Genomic DNA, 14,913 nt, shown 5'->3' with positions numbered 1-14,913 from the left:
ATGGGACAGTGTTGGGTTGGTTTTTGCTGACCATTTAAACACCAATATGTGATTGTGCTATTCATGGCAAGACAGAACAAATAGAAGTTAAGCTGTGCTGTGTGTTATGAATGGCCATTTATTAACAAACAGCACAGATAACATGAAATCAAAACCTTCCTTTCATTCCCTTCCATTGTTAGTTTGTGTCTTGTCATGTCAGGTATAGTGCTTTGTCCCTTTTATTACCTGCATAGGTCCATTTACCTAGGTGGACTCCTTTCAGAGATTCACCTTATTTAAAAAAAACAGGAAGGAAAAGGATGGGGAGTCGAAGATCAGATGACATTACCGTTGCGTAGACGTGTCCCATTTTACAATATTGCAGCCTTGCTGATTCAGGCACAAAATCCATCAACTCATCCTCTACCAGCAGGATGAAAATGATGAAAAAGCCAACAATATTGCATTCCCAGTGGCAACAACTTACTTCCCCTGCGTGTGGAGGCGTCTACAAGGCTGCAATATCACTAAGATGGAGCCAGATACTGTACTGTGCCTGTGAGGAGTGTGGGGGAGGGGGAGAGATAAAGGTGACTTCCTTGGGGGCTGCTGTGACTTAGGACAGCTTCCCCACAGCTGCGAAATACCAAACTCTCTAGCTGCTCCTGCCATTCCTGTTTCCCCGGCCCCTGTGCTGGGGCATTTCGCCAAGGAGCAGGCCCCTTCGTTTACCCCAGCACTCCTTTATAGACCAGCATGGATCCATTATTTGGATTTTACTACATGCACAATGGGGCAAATTCTGCCACCTTTCCTCACATTGAATAGTCCCACACTTTGTGAGCGTCCCCATTGAAATCAACAGGATGAAGGTCTGTCGAGTCTGGCCTTATATTAATGCACGGTACTGTTGTAATCAAAAGAGCCTTGTAGAACTATGTCACCGTATTGGGGTTTTTTGGGAGATTTGGGGTTTTGGGGAAGAAATGGGGGTTGCTATAATGTAACTAGTAGTTACATTGCCTTATGTTTTCCTGTGGTAAATATCTCTAGCTCTCTTAGAAAAGCAGATTCATTGACTGTAAGACAAAGCCTAAGCAGCCAGCGCATGTCACTTCTGCGGGGCTGTCTGTTTTCTGGGAGAGCGGCACTCCAGTTCACACTCCATTCGCCAACCCTGCTCTTGCTTTCCCAGGGCGCTGGTCGAAGCTGCTATCGTAGCAAGGGACACTGTTGTGTGCTGCTTTGAGAACAAAAACAAGGAATGGTGCCTTGCTGTCTGGAGGAGCTGGGGTGCCCGAGAGTTTGACATTTTCTACCAGTCTTATGAAGAGCTGGGAAGGCTTGAAACCTGCATGCGAAAAAGAAGGTAGTGCTTGTCGAATTTAAAATCCAGCATTCAGGAAGGATGGACTACAGGGAACAGAAACTGACGCCCGTCAGCATTCCAGTCTGGGCACTTTTGTATCTTTAGAGAAGGGTTTGGGTTCTGGGTTTTTTTCACATTTGCTGCTAAGGAACTCTGCAGGACTCTTGCAGTAGCTATCTCCCCTGCAGTGCATCTGCCAGAGACATAGAAGACTGAACTAGATACCTTTCTGTTTGTTTCCTCCTTTCTTTTCAGCAAGGGATAGAGATGTATTAAGTCCAGAAAGCGGGTGATCTCTCAACAATACTGCTCTAATGTGTACCACCCTCCCTAACCCTCTACCCATTTCCATTCACTTCTCTGTTTTCAGCCTCCTTTCTTCCACTGTAAATTCCCTCACAACCCCCGCACATCTGGGCAGCTGCTGCTTAGGTCCTCATCCAGAAGAGCTTTATTAACTACATAGATTCACGTCTCTCTCCCTCAGAGACTGAGCTTTTACACAATAGTCCTATCACCTGCTGCCCCAATTGGCAATAATCCATCAGTGGCCAATGTATTTCCGATCTGTAAAAGATAAGAGTTACTGTGAAAGACCCAAAGATGATGATCTGCACAATCTCAGTACATTAATGAGCTATTCAATTGCACTGTTGCAAAGTAAATTGTACATAGAGTCCAATGCAAAGCAAAACATGTCGGCATTTCAGATGCTTTACCAGTTGAAGGGAGTAATTTTATCAGTAGAACTTGGAAATGGTCCTTGTCCCTCTGTTACTTTTCTCTGTAAATACATTTGGAAGTAAGCTCAGTTTATTGGTATATACAAGTGTCTGTTATTTTTTAGAGTTGTTTACATAGTTTATTTTTCACACCACTAAGGTCACACTGGACCCCAGAAAGCATTGTACCCAGTGTACACACAATCACATTATCATAGCATGTATAGAAGAGTGTAAAAAGTGAATCAATTCCTGATGCGTGAACGTGTACTGTGTATTGAACTGTTTTTGTACTGAGAAACTTATACTAAGTTTGAATATATATGTAAGGCTGCTTGATGTAGAATTAGCAGGTTAAATGTCAGATTTACACCTTTACTGCAGGCTGTTAAAATAACCATCAGAAGCAGAATGTATCTCAAAATAAACAGACTCCTCCAAGAATTACATTGCATCAGTGTCACCATTTATTGGCAGCTCGTGACTGCATCAGCCACTGGATGGTTGCACAGCTCCATGATCAGTTCAAGAGTTGTTGCATCTAATTAAAATGCAGGCTTTCTCTCTCTCCCACTAGATATCTGAATGGCGGGGAGAGGATAGGGGTCCCGCCCGCTTGGCCTCTCCAGCACTGCTAACAAGAGTATCACATAACTGAGATATTTTAGACCACACCAGGGTTACAGATACAATCTGCCTGGCTACCAGTTAGGAATGGTGCAAGGGACTCTGGGTTTTAAAAAAAAACTACATTTGGGAAGGCCCAAAAGCAGCCCCATCAATGTGAAAGACGTGATCACATCCGCTGTGCTACTGTGTGGCACAAACACTTTGGGGAGAAGCTGGACTCCAGCTTAAAGCTGTTCCAACTGTAGAGTGGGACTTGGCTCCACTGAATTGCGTAGCTTGGATGGTACTTCCTGGAGCCCCTTCTCTCCGTCTCACGGTGATGAGCAGGGGTTACTTGATACACCTGGAGTAAAGGAGAGCACGACAAACAGAGAGTGAAAAGCTAAGGTGCCAACTCCCCAGCTGGTGTAAAGCAGAGTAACTCCACTGCAGTCAATGGCGTGACCTCAGCTGAGGCGTAGCCCCTGAAATAGCTACATTTGTAGCACGCGATCTCATCAGGCTGGAACTGTGTCCATGCCATCCAGTCCCAGTCCAAACACTAGCACCAGAGTGTGCTCAGCTAGACTGGCTGCGTAGACCCAGAAATCATCTGAGGAGGCCCCATATTTATCATAGCAGAGACGACTCAGCCCCTGCATGGAAGCTGTATTCAGGATGCCCTGCCAGCCTTCACCATGGCAGTGCCTCCCAGGGGTGGGGCCTGAGAAACACAGCCAGGGCTTCCACAGTGAGCTGTACACTAACATTAAGCCCATTTGTACCGTGCCCCGGGCCTCCTCCATTAGATGGCAATAATAACACCTAGTTGTTATGTAGCCCTTCCCATCTGTATACTTACAAAGGAGGGCAGTAGCATTATCCCCATTTTACAGATGAGACACCTGAGACCCGGACAGGCTTAAGTGACTTGCCAAAGGTCACCCAGCAGGTCAGCAGCAGAGCCAGGACTAGAACCCAGGTCTCCTGAGTCCCAGGCTGGTATTCAAGGGAGACGCACTCAATAGGTGAGAGCCTGAATGGTTGTAAAGAGCTTTGTAAGTGCTTATTTATTATTAGCAGTCCTTAAACCACAAAGAGGCCAAAAATGGGCTCGAACTTGCCAAAAGCTGGTGTGTACCAAAGCAGCATTGCCTTGTACATTTCTGTGAGAGAAAATAACAACTCAGATGATCAAAGCAAGCAGGAAACACCAGCAATCTGGACACATGTTGGAGGATAGGAGAGAGCCGCGATGGCTGGAACGTAAGCATCTGTCCGTGCACACCTCCCATTCCTTCAGCAGTGGGAATGTTACACCGTGGTGGCTTCTTTCTCAGGCAGTAACTCTTGGGCATGTATTCAGGCTGCACATGCTACTGTTTCCCCGGCCTGTGTTTGGCTTGATCCAACACCATCTGAAATCAATTGGAATTTTTCCATTGACTTCAGTGGGCACTGGATCAGGCCCCAGTAACATGAAAGAGCCTATGCTTTCAGCAGTGTTGCGTAGTATTATTAGTAGTTATTATGTACCACCTGTGTGCACTGCCCTTGCCTCCCCCTCTCCCAAAAACTCTTACCATCTCCAAAAGTCAGACAAGGGAGGGGGTTATACTGGCTACTGCTCTAGTGTTACTGTTATTGACTCACTTCTTGTGGCCAGCTCAGAGCATGTGGTGCTTAGCAGGGACATGAAAGAAGTGAAGAGGTCACCACCCAGCCGAGACCATTCTAGCCACTGGGGGAAGGTTCTGAAGCCAGCAGGTACAGACTGGAGCCCTTGACCTGTTTCCATACTGTTGACTCTTCACGGTCTGGGTAAAGCAGCCTGTCATTTTGGGCAGGGAGAACATCTCCTACCAATTGTAGAACCTGCTTGGTTTAGAACACAGCACTTTGCGGGTCTGGGCCGATTAGCGGAGTGGGTGGGCGAGGTTCTGTGGCCTGCCATGTGCAGGAGGTTGGATTAGATGATCACAATGGTCCCTTCTGGCCTTACCGGCTATGAGACTTGAGTTCCATTGGCTCAGACATGAAAACCAGTTCTGGGGGCTGTGTAGCTGGGGATGCTTACATTTTCTTCCCTGGTTTTCCTTGGAGCAGGACAAGACCTGACTGGTTATTAGCACAGGCCTCTCTTCAGTTAGCAAGCTACAGGCTGAGGTAGTAACATTCCAAAGGAAAAAACACGAGCTAGAGGATTAAAAAACAATTTTCTTAAGACTCCCCCAGACTCTCCAACTCCCATCCCTCCCCCCAATACAACCCAGCCACAATCAGAGCAGAATTAATAATCCGCACCGTGAGGCCTCTTTCTCCACTGGACTGGATGAAGGGCACAGAGGCGACCATGTCATGCACCCAACTCAAGGTATGTTGAAAAGCATAATGTGTTTAAGACAAAAGGATACTGTGGAGCAGGAGTGCAGGGGAAACAACAGGGCCAAGGTCTGGTTAATAGTGTCATGGACTCAGGTGTCATTCAAGATGAATGACAACATCAGGATCTGGCCCAAAGATTGCACTGTCAAAATCAGTCACTGGTCAAACAGCAGCTAGAGGGTTAGAGCCTTTGGGGTGGGGATCTCCCCAGTTAGGCATTCCAGTCTCAGGCGAGGGAATTCAGAAAATGTGTAAGTACTGCCCCAGAGGCAGTGCACTTGGACAGTGTAGTTTGATGTCTGTTACAACATATTTTTTTAAACAGAAAGTGAATTACTCTCTCTGTTAACTAACTGGAGCAAGCCCACGGCTCGGCCTTGTTTTGTAAGTTGTATGAAGTCGAGGCCAGTAGGTGCACATTTTCTCAAGCCCCTCTCTCTGTGGCAGGAATGTATAGAAGGGTTGCAGATGCCTCAAGCCAAAAAGCTGCACTCAAATTAGATTAATCCATCACAGACACTAAAACCCAGAGTATTTTTAATTCTGTCAATTACCAAGAAAGCCTAAATAAGGAAATACACAGGAAACATTTTCCAGATGAATGTATGTCCTGTCAGACCACTCAGCACGGGAATAGGCTATAGCAATGTTGCTGTTTTAAAAGGCCAGTCAGTCACTACAAGAAAAAATGTGATTCAAGGAAAATTTAAGAGACACATCTGTAGGGCTCGAGGCCTAACTATCCTTCAGGTATGATCACATCTTCAAAGAATACAGGGTCATGATGGCGGCGTTGATGCTACTAAAAATGTGTAGGTATGTCTGTGTTTGCATACACTGCCATGGAAAATCCTGCCTGTTTCACCCCTCCCCAAGTTTATTGACACTATTGGCTATTCATGGAAGAATTATATCCCTGCATAGTCCTGAATACACCACATTCATGTTTAATCAAATCAAAATAGACACGGGCTACCATTTGAACACAGCTGTTTGATAAGTGTCTTAACCTCTCCTCAACTTACCTGACGGACACATTAATAGCCTGGCTTGTATCAGTAGTTATTTCAGTGGTAAAGAAATGTGTAACAGCTCCCCTGTTTCAGCCTTGCAAAGGCCTTAGCAAATGGCTCGCTTAGTTCCACGTCCAGTGCATCTCACAGAAAGACTGAGCACTTAGCTAAATGCAGCCAAAGGGACACAAATTGTTCCTGTAGCTGAAATCTGTTCCCTAGTACGTAGTTTGGCGTGCACAAAGCGGAGCTGGCTTTTTAAGTGCTTAACATTTAATCAGACGTCTTTTATCTAACATTAAAGAAAAAGCCATCTGCTTCTAGAAGTATTCCTCTGTTTAAAGCAGGGATCGGCAACCTTTGGCATGCTGCCCTTCAGGGAAAGCCCCTGGCGGGCCAGGCCAGTTTGTTTACCTGCCGCGTCTGCAGAGTCCGCTGATCACAGACCTCCTGTTGGCTGCAGTTCGCTGTCCCAGGCCACTGGGAGCTGTGGGAAGGGCGGCCACCATATCCCTCGGCCTGCGCCGCTTCCCGCAGCCCCCATTGGCCTGGGACGGTGAACTGCAGCCAGGGGGGGAGCCGCAATCGGCCAAACCTGCAGACTTAACAGGTAAACAAACTGGCCCAGCCTGCCAGGGCCTTTCCCTGACTGGCTGCATGCCACAGGTTGCCGAGCCCTGCTTTAAAGCATAAGACTAGACCATCTTTTAAGGAGTGTAGCAAGGACATTATTTTGCTAGGCAAAGGCTGCACTGAATCCCATCACGGCACAAGCAGAAGTTTTTTATTAGCTCGTTAGGGCCCTGATCCTTAGAGTCGTGACTAAGGAAGGCCTGCATGGTTATTAGCTATTATTAGGCTTGGGCCTCCCATGAGGAGAAAAATGGGTCAGAAATCCCCTGTTCTTTAATACACAATTTTAGTAACCTTTCATGTGACCACTTTGTGGCATTCATTAATAAAGAAAGAGCAAAGCTCTAGGACAGAGGTTCTCAACCTGTGGTCCGTGGACCACCAGTGGTCTGCAAGCACCATTCAGATAGTCTGTGGACAGTTCCCGCTAAAGAACATGCCTGGGTAGCCGCATGCAAGCAAATAAAGGGCCATCCCCCTATTAGTAGAGCCATGCAAGTGTGGCTCTACTAATCAGGTGCCTGGACCCTGGAGAAGACGCACATGTAAGGTGAGGTGGTGGCCTGGGGTGGGGAGGGGTAGGTGCGAGGGGACAGTGGGGTGAGAAGAGGGGGTGGAAGAAATTTGGGATGTGCAGGGCTGCAGCAGCCAGAGAAAGAGGTGACTTTCCTCAGTTTCAGAGCAGAGATCCCTCTCCCCCTCCTTTCCAGCTCCAGCTTGGGGGCTGCTGTAGTGGGGGGAGAGAGGGAGACACAACCCCCCCCCCCGCTTCCCAGCCCCAGCTTGGGGGGCTGCCACGGCAGGGGGAAGAGGGCGCATCCATTGCACTAGAAATGTAAGACTATTGCTATTAAACTATGAGTTGTGTGCTTTTATTTGTAGAACAAAAAAAAAGGTTAATTATTCATTTTTTTATATATAGTGCTTTTATCCAAAGCGTTTTACAATAGTTAGCTAACAGTACAGACATTTGGAAAGATCATTAAGTGGTTTGCCAAGACCCTCAGCAATTTTCAAGTGGTCCGTGGGGAGGGGGAAAAAAGTTTGAGACCCAGTGCTCTAGAATAGCCAAAGGCGGTTAAGAAAATATTGCAGAAAGACAAGGTAGGTGGAAATGCAAGCAAACGGAACAGGGGAGGCAGCTCAAAGCCCCAGTTCTTTGCCATTCATGGCCAACAGGCACAGATGTTAAAGGACGAGACGCTAATGAAGGGCAAGTGCAATTATAACTTAATGACAGGGTCAACTCCAGGGTTTTTGCAGCCCCAAAAAGAAAAAAAAAATAAAGCCACGATCGCGATCTGCAGCTCTACTGCCGCCGCTTCAGTCTTTGGCAGCTGGTCCTTCGCTCCGAAAGGGAGTGAGGGGCCTGCCACCGAATTGCTGCTGAAGACCCGGACTTGCCGCCCCTCACCATTGGCTGCCCAAGCAGCTGCTTGCTGGGCTGGTGCCTGGCGCCGGCCCTGCTTAATGAACCCACCACAACTAGCGCGAGACCATCTCTTCAATAATGGAGCCGTGGATCTGCCCTCACTCTGTGCTGGCTGCATGTAGGGTTGATACCGCTCCGTAGCTTTTCTCATTAGCTCCCAGGGTCAGGCAGCAGGTCTGATTTACTTGTCTAACAAATTCTAGGCCCAGGTTCTCCCCCAGACTCAGGTTGCTTTGCTCTGTGCTCACTGCACACGTGCCCGTACAACTGGTAACCAACAGCTCCTCATCACACAGAGCCATAAGAACAGTTTGTACCCGGCCCCCGACATAGGGAGCATGACCAAGGAATGGCCATGATTTCCCTGCACCCCATTAATCTCCAGTCCTTGGCAAGCCCCCGTGCATTGGCACTGTCCTCAGGCCACTGTTGTGTCAGGGATCGGCCTGGTGACCAGCTGGCTGAGGATGAGGGGAACAGAGCGGTGACACCAGCAGCGTGACATTAATTTACAGCAGCTGAGGAGCTGGCTCAAACTGTCTATACTGATTCTCTTCCTGCATTAAGATCTGGGGCCTGCATTTCTACTGGGAGTGAAGCAGCTGCTTTGATTGTTAACGAAGGGCTTGTCGTCACTTGAAAGTCAATTTGGCTGAAGGTAGGGGGTGAGTTTCAAGGGCAAGAGCTGTGCCTGAATCACTCCGACTGTAGGCAAGCCCTTCGTCTGGTTCTGGCTGCCGGCATTGGCATTGCTGACCGGCAAAGGTGGTGGGTTTTGTTAATCATGAATGAGTTTACATCTCTCTCTATTGCAGCTTTGGCCCTGTTACCAGCAAGAGAGAGAGAGAGACAACGTCTGCTGACTCGAGATATGGCTACAGTATGCAGACTCTCCCGGTACAGCTACGCTACCGTAGCTATGCTGCCATTACCCAGTACTTTAGATGCGGCCTATGCTGATAGATGGGGTTTCGTCATCAATGTGTGGCAACGCCCGGTGGAAGCATTGGTCCATTGCCATAGCTGTGTCTACACACTGACGTGGCCAGAGCTATGGCGCTCGGAGTGCGCGTTTCAAACCCCTGCTGACATAGCTACATTTTGACCTAACTTTTAAGTGTAGACCAGGCCTTGGTTTTGAATGAGGTTTGGGTGTTTTCCCCCATCTGGGCACGAGAGGGCGCTCGAGCTTCGAGGAGATTGAGACAATAGGCGGGTTCAATTTTGTTCCAGACTAATTACATCCAGAGTGCAAAGTAAGCCCCATTCAGACCTAGGCTGTAGTTCCCTGGCCCTGCAGCTAGCACCAGCGTGTTGAGGAAGGTACTGAGCCGTGCACGAGGGGAGAGCTGCTTCCCTGTTGCTCCTTCCTCAGTGTCTGGACAGCACATTGATTTGTGTAAGTCAGTTTTTCCCTAACGCTCCCGCAGCTCCTGCACAGCCCTGCCTGCCTCTTCTTAAGGCGCTCATTGTTTGTTACCATACCTAGCTAATCCTTGGCCCGACCACTTTCAGCCTGGCAGTTGGTTTCTTGCAGACTGGTTACATTTTGAAGTCTAACAAAGCCAAACGGGGTTACGCGTCTGGCCCTGTTTGCACAGGCCTGAGCCGATTCTATCCACACACACACACACACACACACACAAGCCCCTATTCGCCACCTCATCAGCTGAACCACAGAACACTGGAGGAGCATTTCCTCCCCAAAGAGAAACGGGGGTGAAATTCACCCCTCCACCGAGGAGTTGCCCAGTGCTTATCCCCCATGTACACTCTTGTTTGAGGACTTAGAGCAGTGCAGGGGTTTAGGGTGAGAGCTTTGCACAGGGGTGAATGTCACTGTAAAAGAAGCGTGTGCGGATGAGCTAGTAAGAGCTTTCACAGCAGCTACTGAGCATGTTCAGGGACTCCCCTCAGCTAAGGATCTTTGTGCTTAGTGAGCTTTTTTTTTATTTTTTTAATTAAGGGCACAAACTTGCCCAGACACTCTGCGCTCAGTAATCTGATCTGTACAGTCTTAGCGACTATACCGCAGTTGGTGAGAGCTGTAGAAGTCATCATCATTTATTATCGATCACTGGCAACTGCCAGGAAGCCCTGGTTATGGCCAGCACCTGAGTGAAAAATAAAAGCATAATTGCCATTCACCACCAAGAGCCTACCCTGGCATATGGCACTGCCTCAGTTCTGTGGCCATATTAATACAAACGCTCTCTGCCCAGCACACATCAAAGATGTGACACACCAGCCACAAAGCCAAGAAAATCCACAGCTCCAGTTACTTCAGTGGCCTAGTGCCAGCTGAGACGTGGCAGGCGCCCTTTTAATAATTCATCTCAGCTCCACTCCTCGCTCTGTGGTTTAAGCCCCCCTCCTTGCAAGACCGATGACCTCAACTCCTGCCCCCTGACCTGTGCTTCTTCAAATGACCAGCATTGCAAAGGCAGTAACTAAAAACTGCATACACAAAACCTATTAAACAATACAATTGTCACAATGTGGCAGCAGCTAAAGCAAGACCCCTTGGGTGACTGGGGCCAGGATTTCATGCCTGGTCCCCAGGTGTATGTCCCCTTCGTGACCCAGCTGCTGGCGCTTTCTGGCTACGTATGTGCCCCCCTTCCCCTCATGGCTCCTCTCGCTTGTGCTCAGCTTCAATGGCCCTGAGGGACTGTTCCGGCCCCAGGAGAAGGGTGATCAGATGTCCCAATTTTACAGGGCCAGTCCCGATTTTTGGATCTTTTTCTTATATAGTGTTCTATTACCCCCCCACCTCCATCCCAATTTTTCACACTTGCTGGCTGGTCACCCTAATCAGGAGATGGCTGGAAAGCAGCGTCATTCTGGCAGTGCCCATGCCCCTGACAAGCGTCTCAGGAGAGGTGGGTTGGCACACAGCTGGCTACGTGGGCCCTTTGCCACACGGGATTGCTGACTACGAGGGCTGTGTGGGTGCATGGAGCTGGTAGCGGCTGGGCTCTGTGGTGGCAGTTGGTGCTCTGGGGGCAGTGGGGCCCCATGGGGGAGCCCCGGGAGGCAGAATACCCAGTGAAGTGCCCCTGCTTTTGCTGGTACACCCCCTCAGCACGACAGCCTCCCTTTCCAGCCTGCTCGACGGGCTGGTGTGACGCGGGGCGGCAGGCCCAATGACAGGGCTGCAGCTGTTTGGGGTAAGCAGCAGCTCCTGCCTAAGGCCAAGCCAGTCGCAGGCTGGCTGGTTCCCCGGTTCCCCTTACTCTGCCATGTCGCAAACTACAGCTACGTGGCCCAGGAAAGAAACGCAACAAGCTGTGGTCCCCCACGTTAGCAAACACACGTTAAACTAGCCACACAGCCGAGCCAACGCAGCTTTGATCTGTGCTCAGATTCAGCTCCAGACGCCCAGATGCCTTGATGCGAGCTGTTGGTTTTTCATTCAAGGTAACAAAGCCTAGAAGGGCACCTGGGATTTCAACCTGGGCTAAGCCATGTTCAAAGCCATTTTTGCTGCGGCATCACGGCGAGCTGAACCTAGTTAGGAACACCCAGTGTAGCCGCAGCTTCAGTCAGTGGGCCTGGCTGTGTAGGTGCTATGCGGTGACCATGCTGCAGGAACAGGCTGAGCCAGCCAGCGCGGCTGTTGGGCTGTAAAGCATCGTCCCCACCTAGAGAACTGATAAATCGGCCGTGGGATCAGCTACCCTTTCCCGGAGCCAATCATTTCAGCCGAATCAGTTTGCAACTGTCCCTCCAGGAGGGTTTGCTTAGTGCAGAGGGCCCCAAACTGGGGGATGTGCTCCCAGGGGTGGGGAGAGGGGAAGGGTTGCAGTGGGGCCAATGGGGACATGGCTGCTGGGACCAGGGGTGCTGGGCATGGGTGGCAGGTATAGCAGGCTGAGCCTCCCCTGACCTGGGTTGTGGCCCCACCCATGTTTCACCATGAGGCCCCGCCTTCCCTGCCCCTGTTCCTGAAGCGGAAGGGGGGACTCAGCTCCAGCCGGCGGCCCTGAGCACCCTAAGAGGGGGGAGGGAGGGGCACTGGTCAATGGGGGGAGGGGCTTCAGGCAGAAGTGGGGCGTTCACCCACCAGCCATGCTACGGTGCTGCAGCACCCCCTGGCTTGATGTGGTTTCCATTATAGATAGGGTTTCTAGTGTGGTTCATTGGCGCTCAGCAGCCCCATTATAAACATTGTTCCAGCCCTCCTGCATCGGGGGGGGAGGACACCCAGCCTGGCTCCACTGTCAGCTCTGCACCATCCTGTCCCAGCCTCGCCCTCTGACTGCAGCCCAGCCCCAGCGCCACACCTGCCCTGGGTCCTGGCCCTGCCCCTGGCCACAGCTCCAGCTCCCAGCCCCACCTCCAGCTGTGGCCCTAGCCCTTGTCCCCCTCCCCCATGGATCTGTGGCCCCACTCCCGGCCCCAGCTCTGGGGCCGGGAGGGCACGGACAGAGTAAGTGGGGAGGGGCGCGACCCTGAAAAGTTTGGGGACCACTGGCTGGGTCTCTTTTCTTTTTAAACACAAGCATACTCTGTGCAGGATGGGACAGACGGCTGCCCCTGGATTACGAATCAGAGAGGCTACCTCTGTCCCTAAACAACTCTCCATCAAAAAGAGAGCAGTTGACTCGCCCACCCCTACATATTGAAGGCCTTGAGTGCCTGGCCTGGCCTGGCTGCTCAGCTGCCAAAGCAGGCAGGCACGGGAACACTGCCTGCGGGGCGCGGCCCAATTTCATGACATAATCTGAGGGCCCAAGGCTGCAAGGCCCAACTCCTGCGAGCAGCTCTTACGCGCATGCGTGGTCCCAGGGAGTGAGGGGTGCAGGAACCACCCAGCACCTGGGAGCAAGAGGCTTGTTAGCCATAGTCCGAGCTGTCACGGCCCAGACCTGCCAGGCACACACATTCACTCCACTCAGTTCCACTGACAGCGACCCCTGTTTTAAAGGGGAGAGGTCGAATTTCCATGCAAGGCCCCAAGGGCTAATAACCCTTTTCAGACCCTGCCCGCCCATGCTGGGGCCAGCCTGCCAACAAATTGGGACTGCTAATAGAGAGAGGTGCCTAAATTAGAGGGGATCAGCGCTAGAAATGAACAGATGGGGCCTTAAACACGGTGTTAGCAGCAGGGAAGCAGAAGCACGGGGGGGGGGGGGAGAAGAAGCTTCCGGAAAGATGGCATTGAGACTGTCGAGCTGACACTGGCGCTCCCAACACCTCATTCATTTACTCTCTGATGCAAAGAGCACGCCAGGCTTCCAGTCAGGCCAAGAAGAAAAGCCGTCCCCGCAGTGAGAGCTGTTGGATCTGCCAATGCAAAGCCCCATTGGTCTGTATCCCAAAGCATCAGCTTGCAAAAGGGTTAAGCAAGAGGTTTATTTAATTAATGTATATTTATTCACTGACTTACTCAGCCCCCGGAGCATTTCTTTGGCAGCTGTTTAGCTCAAAGAGGCCTGTTTGAGCTGGCTTGCACAGTTTTGTGCTGGGATTAACTTCGTTGGCTTGAGTGGAGTTTCTCTGGATTTACCCCAGGTAACCAAATTCAGAATCTGGCTCTAAATTGTCAAATGCGCCTTTAGTTTCTACTACATCAGCTGCTTCCTTGACTATGGGATGAACAAGTTACAGTGCTTGGTTGAACTAAAGGGCTTAAATGCAGCATATACTTGCAGAATTATTTGCAGATGACAAGGAATAGCAGAAGTATTTAGGTTTCCCCAGTCTGCTGCACCAACTGCATTTCATTCATGTTTCTGCATTCTGATTATTAAAGTCTGTGCTGCCTTTTCCTTTGTCCAGTAATCCAACAATTTAGCATCATTACTTTGGCTTTCATGTTGATATGCAGGAATACTGCTCCCAGGATTATGCTATGAGAGTCTTATCAGTTGTATCGTAATCCATACTTTGTCTATTAAGAAAGGAAGAGAAAGGGTAATTTAAGGGTTTCTCCAATCCCAGCCAGGCAAATTTATCTTCACAGAACATTGTCCCTTATCACCAGTAAAAAGGCCTGCTGTATACTTAACATTTAGATCAACCTAGCTACGTTGCTCCGGGTGTGAAAAAGTCACACTCTGAAGCGCCGTAGTTAAACTGACCTAATACGCTGTGTAGACGTGGCTAGGTCAATGGAGGAATTCTGCTGTGGCACAAGTTCCTGCCACTTGGAGAGGTGGATCCACTACAGCGATGGGAAACCTGAAGTGTCTAGACTGCGGTGCTACAGCTCCAGTGCTGGAGTTGTGCCATCACAGTGTCCGTAGTATAGACATGCCCTAATATATCTACCGAACGAATCTGCCAAGCAAGGTCTATCTACACCTCTACCCCGATATAATACAACCTGATATAACATGAATTTGGATATAACGCGGTAAAGCAGTGCTCCGGGGAGGCAGGGCTGCGCACTCCAGTGGATCAAAGCAAGTTTAATATAACGCGGTTTCACCTATAACACGGTAAGATTTTTTGGCTCCCTAGGACAGCGTTATATCAAGGTAGAGGTGCACCTGTTTACATGGTCCTTCTCTTCCTACCATGTGCGAGTCTCATACTCATTAATGGAGTTTATCCAAACACCCTGCAGACAGGAAAATATCTTAATTTCACAACTGAGCCCTGGGATAGATGAAGGGACTGGCCTGAAGTCACACAGCTCTGGCCATGCTGGGATGGGCTCCAGGTCTCCTGAGCCCCAGTTCAGTGGCCCATCCTGTCTCTGTTACCTATGTAGGCACTCACTCTGGTTACAACACAAAGCGATACACAGGGCCTTGCCCT

At 49.9% G+C, this 14,913-nt stretch overlaps 1 protein-coding gene across 5 annotated transcripts in view; it reads left to right on the top strand.

Moving 5' to 3' along the window:
- Positions 1–2,520, top strand: part of LRRK1 (leucine rich repeat kinase 1) — a 111,450-nt gene extending 108,930 nt beyond the window's left edge. For all 5 annotated transcript variants that reach the window (XM_030577923.1, XM_030577919.1, XM_030577922.1 and 2 more), the window contains one exon: positions 1,178–2,520. In XM_030577923.1, coding sequence (XP_030433783.1) covers positions 1,178–1,355 — 178 coding nt within the window. In that variant the 3' untranslated portion in view covers positions 1,356–2,520. The remainder of the gene's footprint in view (positions 1–1,177) is intronic.
- The last annotated feature ends 12,393 nt before the right edge of the window (positions 2,521–14,913 follow it).

The sequence above is a fragment of the Gopherus evgoodei genome, chromosome 10, assembly GCF_007399415.2.
Source record: "Gopherus evgoodei ecotype Sinaloan lineage chromosome 10, rGopEvg1_v1.p, whole genome shotgun sequence".
In the NCBI taxonomy this organism is placed as follows: Eukaryota; Metazoa; Chordata; order Testudines; family Testudinidae; genus Gopherus; species Gopherus evgoodei.
The sequence above is the reverse complement of the archived record's forward strand: the minus strand, read 5'-3'. Positions and strand labels throughout refer to the sequence as shown.